The sequence below is a fragment of the Pan troglodytes genome, chromosome 12 (assembly GCF_028858775.2).
Source record: "Pan troglodytes isolate AG18354 chromosome 12, NHGRI_mPanTro3-v2.0_pri, whole genome shotgun sequence".
Taxonomy (NCBI): domain Eukaryota; kingdom Metazoa; phylum Chordata; class Mammalia; order Primates; family Hominidae; genus Pan; species Pan troglodytes.
The window spans coordinates 26788860-26798430 of record NC_072410.2 but is presented as its reverse complement, the minus strand read 5'-3'; the positions used below and the strand labels follow the sequence as shown (position 1 = coordinate 26798430).

Here is a 9571-nt window from a genome sequence, read left to right as displayed (position 1 = left end):
CCCAGCTACTCGGGAGGCTGAGGCAGGAGAATAGCTTGAACCCGGGAGGTGGAGGTTGCAGTGAGTCGAGATCGTGCCACTGGACTCCAGCCTGGGTGACAGAGCGAGACTCCATTTCAAAAAAAAAAATCACTTGTAGTCTTGGTGTGGTATCAAAGAATAGCCACAATTAGCTGAAAAGGCTATTTTAAAAACTTTTCCAACTGCATATCTGTGTGAAGTCAACTTACTTCGACAAAAAAGTTTGGATATAGAAGCAGCTGTAAGAATTCAACTGTTTATTATAACAAGATACTAAAGAGACTGTAAAATGCCACCCTTCTCTTTGGATTGTTTTGGAAGTTATTCTTCATAAAAAATGTTAATGTGGGCTGGGCATGGTGGCTCATGCCTGTAATCCCAGCACTCTGGGAGGCTGAGGTGGGCGGATCACTTGAGCTCAGGAATTCAAGGTCAGCCTGGGCAACATGGCTAAACTCTGTCTCTATTTAAAAAAAAAAAATGTTAACATTATGATTTAAAAGTGCATTAACCTTAATCTAGATAATAAAAGCTTTTTGGGGCAACCTCCAGAACTGTGAAAAATAAATTTGTTATTTAAAAAGAAAAAAAAAAAAAACCTCTGAGTTTCTTAGTTTTTAGTAGTGTAAAGAGGTCCTAAGACCAAATCATTTGAAAACTGCTACCCTGAGGAAACTGCCCTTCAGAATCATCTTTCAATTTTGTGTGCATTTAATCTAAAGAACAGAAGGTAAGAATTTGAAGACAGTCGGAAGATCTGGATTAGAAAACCTGTTTATTAAGACTGGGTCACATCCAGCTAGTACATTTCAGTGCCCTTTCTGGTGCTGCCTCCCAGGAGCAGACACTGCAAATTTCAGAACCCCCATCTAGAGAAACCCCTAACCTGTGATCTAGCTTCCGAGGCTCAGTGTTGGTTCTTGTGGTAGTGCTGATGCGTGGGTACCACTGAGGCCAGGCCACAGTCGCATGTACCCTCCTCTGGGCCGACTCACAAGGCTACAGGGGACAGCACACCTAATGAGCAGGTCTGTCCTCCAGACGTACTTATTAACACGTTCCTGGCTAAAAAAATAACCAGATCTTTTTGGCCATGCCCTCAGGTTGGAGAAAGAAAACTTTTAATTTGGAATCACTACAAAGACAAATGGTTTCTACAAATTATTTTATTAGAATGTCAGACTCAAAAGAACTACCAGGAACATGCCTGAAAATGCTATATATGATTTATGCTTGACCCATGACACCTGCTGTCACTGGATCCAGAGTGAGCAAGGGAAAGGAAGTGGAGGTAGGCGGGGACAGCACCAGCCCTGGCTGGCTAGACCTGAGGCCCACAGACCTGGTCCCCACAACCAGGATTCCTACAATGTACACATTCCTAATTCAGGCTCAACTCTCCTTTACCCAAAAGTAAATGCCTCAGGACTCAATCTGAATCACTGTCCGTCTCAGCTTCTTTCACATCCACGCTGAATTTGTACTCCTGGTCACATCCCATGTAAGCGTCACTCATGAAGTACAGAGTGTAGTTGTGGGCACCAGTGGCTGGGGCCACAAAGTCCAACTTCACCTAGAAAGAGCAGGCAGAAATCAAGATGAGCATGGACACGGGAAGCACTCTCACCCTTCCCCCATGCCAGAACAAATGCTAGGGCCAGTGGACACACTCACCTTGGCCTTCTGCTGCAAGGTCAGCCTCTTGATGGAGATGAGGCTATTGGACTTGGCGTCTCCAATCACCACCCACCAGCCCTCTTCACGTTTCTGCAGTGATCCAAAACCAAGAATTTCAGCATGTAAAACTTGATGACCATAGGCAACCATGAAAATAGTACAGTTACAAAAGAGAGAGAACAAAAATCAGATAGCTTTCCAAAGTTTCTTCCTGAAATACAATTAGATATAACATTTTAATACTATCAAAAGTTGTCTCAAACAGACTTAATTTTTTAAGTAGATGAATTCATTTGTTGGTTCTGGCTCCTTTCCTTGTGCCAAGGTACCTTCTCCGACTTAGTACCTGCCACTAAGTCCAAGGTACTACTATTAGAGGTCTAGTCTTTGGGGCCTAGGAGCTTTGAGTTCCTTAGAGATACTTTTAAGTACAAGGCAAATCTGCCAGATGAGAAAAAGCTTAGGCTGGGCGCGGTGGCTCACGCCTGTAATCCCAGCACTTTGGGAGGCCGAGGCGGGTGGATCACGAGGCCAGGAGATCGAGACCATACTGGCTAACATGGTGAAACTCCGTCTCTACCAAAAATACAAAAAAGAAATTAGCCGGGCGTGGTGGCGGGTGCCTGTAGTCCCAGCTACTCGGGAGGCTGAGGCAGGAGGATGGCGTGAATCCGGGAGGCGGAGCTTGCAGTGAGCCGAGATCGCGCCACTGCACTCCAGCCTGGGCGACAGAGCGAGACTCCGTCTCAAAAAAAAAGAAAAAAGAAAAAGCTTAACACAGAGCTGAATGTGCACAGAGATATCCACAGCAGGCCTTGCAGCCCTGTCTACAGGCCGCCCCACTGTCACAAAGACCAAGAGTCCCAGTTAAAAGCAGTCTTTACTCAGAGCCTTGAAACAATTAGTTTACAGAATTAAACATGACAGTATCTGGTTTCTGCTATCAACCTTCAATTATTCTCCCATATAAAGAGAACCAGAATTTCTTTCTGGTGGTAAAAAACCAAGCACCCAGAAGCACAGTAAGTGGCAGTGAGAAAAAAGAAGAAACAACCAGGAAAGCCCAAGTGTCCTGGAGCCATCGGAGTTAAAGACAAATGCATCTTAAACAGTCAGAGAGATCGACAATACTACACAACTGACGGGTTTAACAATGACCAGTCATCTAAATTTTTTTTTTTTTTTTTTTTTTTTGAGATGAAGTCTCACACTCGCCTGGGCTGGTGTGCAGTGGGGCGATCTCGGCTCGCTGCAGCCTCCATCTCCCGGGTTCAAGCAATTCTCCTGCCTCAACCTCCCGAGTAGCTGGGACTACAGGTGCCCACCACCACGCGCAGCTAATTTTTGTATTTTTAGTAGAGACGGGGTTTCACTATGTTGGCCAGGCTGGTCTCGAACTCCTGACCTCGTGATCCGCCCGCCTCGGCCTCCCAAAGTGCTGGGATTACAGGCGTGAGCCACTGCGCCCAGCCCTAAACTGTTTAAGCAGAAACAAACAGAAAAAAAACCCCATAGCCTCAAGATTAATTCTCACCCTTGTGAGCTGATTATCAGTCTAAAGTTTCCCTCCCTCAGGGACAGTGTGCCCTTGTACCAAGCACCTAGCCAATGGATAGGGTGAGTTGACACCTGACCAAGCCAGCTACCAGGACGCACCTGCGGGAAGAGAGGCGCAATGACAGGGCCTGTGACTTCCTCCTCTCGCTCCAGCTGCACCAGCACCACAACTGGCCCGCCACTGCAGGGGGAGAGGAGGGGCGCACGTCAGTGATGGGGCAGTGGGCTCAGAGCACACTATTATGCTGTGCCCAACAGGCACCACCTCTGGCTCACCTGCGGATGCTGTCCTTATCTACCACCTCATAAGATAGTTCGATATTAGGGTAGCGGTTACAAAAGCGAGCCACATCTGCAATCTGGCTGTCAGTCAGCTGAAGCAACGCGTTCCGTTCTTCATCCTCCATCTCCATGATGTCGAAAACACTCTCCACTCCCTGCAGTGAGTATTCAGACGTCAGGAAAGAGAGAACACAGGCCAACAGCAAATGACACAGGCAGCAAAGAGCTACTAATTTTACCTCCTACACTATCAAGTCATCTAGATAAAACAGCTGCAGAAAGAACACAGCCCACAGTTGGCAGGCTCTCTAGCATCTCAACAGGGAGCACCTTCGGAGGAACCATAACTAAAAGTTTAACTTACTGAGACTCACCTCCCGCAACCCACGCTCGGTCCACAACACTGGGCTCTCAGGCTCACCCACCTGACCCTCTAGGCTGACCCGGCTCACCTTGTCTGTGCAACGTTTGATATGCTCAGAGGTGAAGTGTGGCAGCTGCTTCAGGTATGAGTCCTTGGACCACATGGCTTGGGTGACCATCTGGGCCAGTTCCATAGCTGCCAGAGCAGGGCTGAGCCACCCATTGCTGGAAAGGACATCCACGCAGGCCTGGATGAGCCGGATTGCCTGAACAGGAAAAGGTGTACAAAAGTGGGCGGAGTGGGAGCTGAGATGTTTAGAGCACCACTGGCCCCTCTGCCCCACACCCACACTCTACCTTACTAAGGATTTCCTCCGTATCTGACTGCAACTCAGCACTCAGCTGCATGCGAGACAAGTGAGCCTGCAGGAGCAGGTTGGTCTTGACGTGCGGATCATTGAACTTAGGGTTATTCAGCTTGTGGGGGACCTTCTGAGCCAACTACAAAGTGGAAGAAAAATAGCTGGTGATGAACAGGTGACCCTGCCTGAGACCAGCTCAGGCCAAAGCACCACGTGGCCCAGGCTCACACAGCCCTTCAACACCCTGAGGCATGTGGGTGGTAATGGGATGGAGATGGGTTTGAGGGAGGTATGGAGGGGGAGGACATATGGCGGGGGTCGGGGGATGCGTATGGGCGTGTTGGTGGCAGGGATGCCATGTGCTCTGGGCACACAGGCCGAGTTTGTTGTTCCCAGGATGTTCTCCTGAAGTCTGCTGTCCTCACCTGCCTCAGGAGATTGTCTTCATGGTGCCGGATGGGAATGTTCTCATACTCTGCTGCATTGGAGATGATCTCGATAAGCCCTCGCACCTTGGTCTTGGCATTGAGGGACATGCTGAAGAGCTCTGACAGAAAAAGGAAATGTGAGAGAAGCTAAAACCAGGCAGAGAAGGAGCAGAACTGCCCGGGCTCCCCTGCTGTCCCCTGCAGTGTCATCCCGCTGACAAACACGGGCGCACCTCTCATCCCAGTGGGCTCCTGACCCGTGTAAAAAGGCTCCCACAGACAGGACACGGGCCATGCCAGGCCTCACCAATGGTGGTGTAGTTGATGTAATAGTAGGCGGCGATCATGCCTAGGTTCAGAGGCGCCACGTCCATCTCGTCCTCGATGCTGATGCACTTGGACTGCTCCAGGTCACTCAGGGTCTGCTCCACCAGCTCTGACAAGTGGTCCGACAAGTGACGATGGGAGATGCCTATGGAGGTGAGAGGTGAGTGGGGAGCCTCAAGAAGATGCCCAGCAAAGACTGTGAGAACCACCAAAGGATCACGTGTGCTCCCAAGCCCACTGACCCTGCAGGTTGTAGTAATTGGGGTTCTGTGTCATGCGGCGGTACAGAAAGGTCCAGGTGAGGTAGTCCACAGCATCCTGCTTGTTCTCAATGGTCTTGGTGACGATCTCAGCATTGAAGTGGTCATGCATACAGTGGTCCAGGTGAGATTCTACTGGCAATGGCTCATATAAGAACTTCTTGAAGAAATCCTGTGGGTTGGAGAGGGAGAAGGAGTAATAAAGAATTAGTGACAACACGGTCACAGAGGGCCAAGGGCAAATCAACAGGGCATGGTCCCTGTGTGAGACCTAACTAATACCAAAATGGAAGAAGCCACACATTTAGAAAGTGCATCACTGGTGACAATACGCAGTGGGAACAGAGGTACAGCAAGTCACGAGGGCAGAGCAGTGAGCAGCCCAATGAGGAAGGAGAGAACCAAGTAGAGGGTGAAGACCTCAACATGTGGAGCCAACGGCAGCAGCAAAAGCAAAAGGCAGCAAAATTCCACGTGGGTGGCAGGCTCGTCACAAAAGAATTGTGTAAATAAGAGAGGCAGAAGTTAAGAGACTAAAGTTACTGAAGACATCTATCAAAAGAAAGATTAAAGAATCCATTCTGAGGCTACGGATCCAAGAGGCTCCATGAGTCTAGGACTGACCTTCTTGGAGCCCTGACACATGATGACACAGCGCCCCTCATCATCCTGCAAAGGGCGGTTGGCGTGGCCCACCATCTGAAGCACGTCGTAGATGGGGTAATCCACATAGCTGATGACAGAAGCAGGGAAAGAAGGAAAAGCCACCTCAACACGGAGACCATGCTCAGGAGGCCCAACTCCCTTCGCGAAGTAAGAGTAAAATGTTAATACGGGGAGACACGGACAAATCACAGGATGACTCTGTTTATGAATCTCTGCACTTACAACTAGCTTCACTGGCTGGCCTGTACATCATTTTAGTATTCAGTGTAAGGGCCATGAATTTGCTGCTCAAGTGCCATGAACCAAGCTACAAAACTATCTAATGCCAAAACCAAAATAACTCCCTATTCGAGGATCAAATATGTAAGTCAAACTTCCCAAACTTTTCTCCTTTAATTAAAAAAAATTATTATTGTTTTTATTTATTTTTTGATACAGGGTCTTGCTCTGCTGTCCATACTGGAGTGCAGTGGCACAGCCACGGCTCACTGCAGCCTTTACCTCCTAGGCTCAAGTGATCCTCTCACTTTAGCCTCCAGAGCAGGTGGGACTACAGGTGCATACCACCACACTTTCCAAACTTCATAGCTGTGTATTTCGTGAGTCATCAAGTCACCCAACTTTAACCCTACCTAGAAGCAGGTTCAAACATTAAAAATGAACCCATAAATAAAATTCATTTCAAACTAATCTGCATTTCAGGAAAAAGTTATTAAGCGTTGGGCCAGGCACTATAACTCACACCTGTAATCCCAGCACTTTGGGAGGCTGAGGTGGGTGGATCACTTGAGCTCAGGAATTCAAGACCAGCCTGGGCAACATGGTGAAAACCCATCTATACAAAAAAAAGGAAAAATTAGCTGGGAGTGGTGGCACATGCTGGTAGTCCCAGCTACTTGGGAGACTGAGGCAGGATGATTGCTTGAGCCTGGCAGGCAGAGGCTGTAGTGGGCTGAGATCATACCACTGCATTCCAGCCTAAACGACAGAACAAGATTGTCTTAAAAAAAAAACAACAAATTATGCAGGCTTTTTTATGAGAATGACTGACTCTTCTAACTTCTTTTTTTTTGAGATGGAGTCTCGCTCTGTTGCTCAGGCTGGAGTGCAGTGGCGCTATCTCGGCTCACTGCAACCTCCGCCTCCTGGGTTCCAGCGATTCTCCTGCCTCAGCCTCCCAGGTAGCTGGGATTACAAGCACGTGCCACCACACCAGGCTAATTTTTGTATATTTAGTAGAAACAGGGTTTCACCACATTGGCCAGACTGGTCTCGAACTCCTGACCTTGTGATCCACCCGCCTTGGCCTCCCAAAGTGCTGGGATTACAGGCATGAGCCACCACACCTGGCCTTTTTTTTTTTTTTTTTTTTGAGACGGGGTACCACTCTGTTGCCCAGACTGGAGTGCAATGGCGCGATCTTGGCTCACTGCAACCTCTGCCTCCTGGGTTCAAGTGATTCTCCAACCTCAGCCTCCCGAGTGGCTTGAATTACAGGTGAGTGGCTTGAATTACAGGCACCTGCCATCAAACCTGGCTAATTTTTGTAGAGACGGGGTTTTGTCATGTTGGCCAGGCTGGTCTTGAACTCCTGACATCAGGTGATCTGCCCACCTTGCCCTCCCAAAGTGCTGGGATTACAGGTGTGAGCCACCACACCCAGGCTTTTTTTTTTTTTTTTTTTTTTTGAGTTGGAGTCTCACTCTGTTGCCCAGGCTAGAGTGCAATGGTGGGATCTCAGCTCACTGTAGCCTCTGCCTCCCAGGTTTAACTGATTCTCCTGCCTCAGCCTCCCAAGTAGCTGGGATTACAGGCGCCTGCCACCACACTCAGCTAATTTTTGTTATTTTTAGTAGAGACGGGGGTTTCACTATGTTAGCCACACTGGTCTTGAACTCCTGACCTCAAGTGATCCGCCCGCCTCAGCCTCCCAAAGTGCTGGGATTACAGGCATGAGCCACTGCGCTCGGCACTCCTCTAGCTTCTTACTTGTCACTATATAGGTGTATGACCTCGACCAAGTCACTTTTCCTAATCTACAAGATCTCTGAGATTAATGACGTAACGTCAAACATTCCTCCTGGCTCTAATTTCCTACCTCTCCCAGCTGCTGAATAAGGAAGCACAATGACTAAAAAGCAAATGTGAGCCTAGGTATTGAGACACAAAACTCTCAAACACTTGGCTCTGGTGGCATCTCAGCTGTTAACTTCCCTAACACCTTTTCTTCATCCTAGCTTACTTTCTGTGTATCTGCAGATTCACATTCATTTTAGGAAGGAGGTCTGTGCTAACACAGAGCACCAGTTGTACTCACGCGTGGATCTTGCCATTGTAGTACTGGGTATCCATGATGATTACCAGGTGGGCAGCCACGTTCATGCCCCAGCAGAGACTCCGAGAAGCCACCACCACCTGGATAGCCCCTGAGCAGTAGAGGGGAGAGGAAGGCTGAGGGCAGGGGTCTCTGGGTGAAGTAGGCTCACTGCCTCATGGGCAGGCCGTGGCTTACCCTGTGCTATGTTTCAGAACTCACAGCAAGGCTGGCTAGGAACAAGGTCTAACATGAACGAGAGCTAACACATTGCTATGAGGTAGCTCCACGCTGCTGGTGCCTTGCTCTGGGACTATCCAGGAGAAAACAAGTCATCACAGAACAGAACCCAAAGCCCAGGAACACCAAGGCAAAACTACTGCTGATGGACTGCTCCTCTGACCAGAAAGTGCTAACACTCATGCAGCCACGGGCTGGCTCAGCCATGCCAGCAAAACAGAGATCACTCTAAGCATGCCCCAAACAGGCAGATTCAAGGGCCAAAGAGTGACAGGAAGTGATTCTGGCAGAAGAATCTCCAATGAGGCTCCAATAAACAGTATTAAAACGTAAATCTTTGCACAAAATGCCACAGGGCAACAAGAGACAGTGGCCAGCAAGAGTGAGCTCAAGGGAGAATCAGAGCTCTCCTCTGTGCTAATCTCTAAAGTCTAACTATCTTGGTGAGACGGTTTGGATCTGTGTCTCCACCAAATCTCGTCGAACTGTAGTCTCCAGTGTTGGAGGAAGGGCCTGGTGGGAGATGACTGGCTAATGGAGACAGAGTTCTCATGAATGGTTTAGCACCACCCACCCTTGGTACTGTCTAGTGAATGAGTTCTCACAAGATCTGGTTGTTCAAAAGTGTGTAGCACCTCCCCACTCACTCTCTCGGTCCTGACTCCTGCCATGTAAGATGCCTGCTTCCCCTTTGCCTTCCCTGAGGCCTTCCCAGAAGCAGATAACACCATGTTTCATGTACAGCCTGCAGAACTGAGTCAATTAAACCTCCTTTCTTTATAAATGACCCAGTATCAGGTATTTCTTTATAGCAATACAAGAACGGACTAATACACTTGGGGAGTCTGGTATCCATGGAGAATCAGCGGTCTGGTGGCCAAAGGTCCTGGACTCTAGAAAACCAGGTTCTGAAATAGCACAACCTGATGTGTCTGCCTGTTTTCTCACCTGGCAAGTAGGGATAGTGTTTGTCTCACCTGCCTCACGAGGTTCTTGGGAGGATCAAATGAGTTAACAGCCAAGAGTCCTAAACAGTATTTTGAAAATCTCTGGTATGCTGTAGAGAAAACACTG

General features: G+C 48.6%; 1 protein-coding gene across 5 annotated transcripts in view; it reads right to left on the bottom strand.

Annotated features, from left to right (window-relative positions):
* Positions 1–1169: 1169 nt before the first annotated feature.
* Positions 1170–9571, bottom strand: part of SNRNP200 (small nuclear ribonucleoprotein U5 subunit 200) — a 51400-nt gene continuing 42998 nt past the window's right edge. For 3 of the 5 annotated variants that reach the window (XM_001147672.5, XM_063789607.1, XM_054678615.2), the window contains 11 exons: positions 8261–8369; positions 5902–6010; positions 5260–5449; positions 4998–5162; positions 4688–4809; positions 4258–4401; positions 3990–4166; positions 3532–3692; positions 3355–3436; positions 1696–1788; positions 1170–1594 (listed from right to left, as the gene is read on the bottom strand). In XM_001147672.5, coding sequence (XP_001147672.1) covers positions 1451–1594; positions 1696–1788; positions 3355–3436; positions 3532–3692; positions 3990–4166; positions 4258–4401; positions 4688–4809; positions 4998–5162; positions 5260–5449; positions 5902–6010; positions 8261–8369 — 1496 coding nt within the window. In that variant the 3' untranslated portion in view covers positions 1170–1450. Of the gene's footprint in view, positions 1595–1695; positions 1789–3101; positions 3176–3354; positions 3437–3531; positions 3693–3989; positions 4167–4257; positions 4402–4687; positions 4810–4923; positions 5163–5259; positions 5450–5901; positions 6011–8260; positions 8370–9571 lie in introns of those variants that run through there. The other 2 variants (XR_010149341.1, XM_063789608.1) reach the window with 2 other exon arrangements.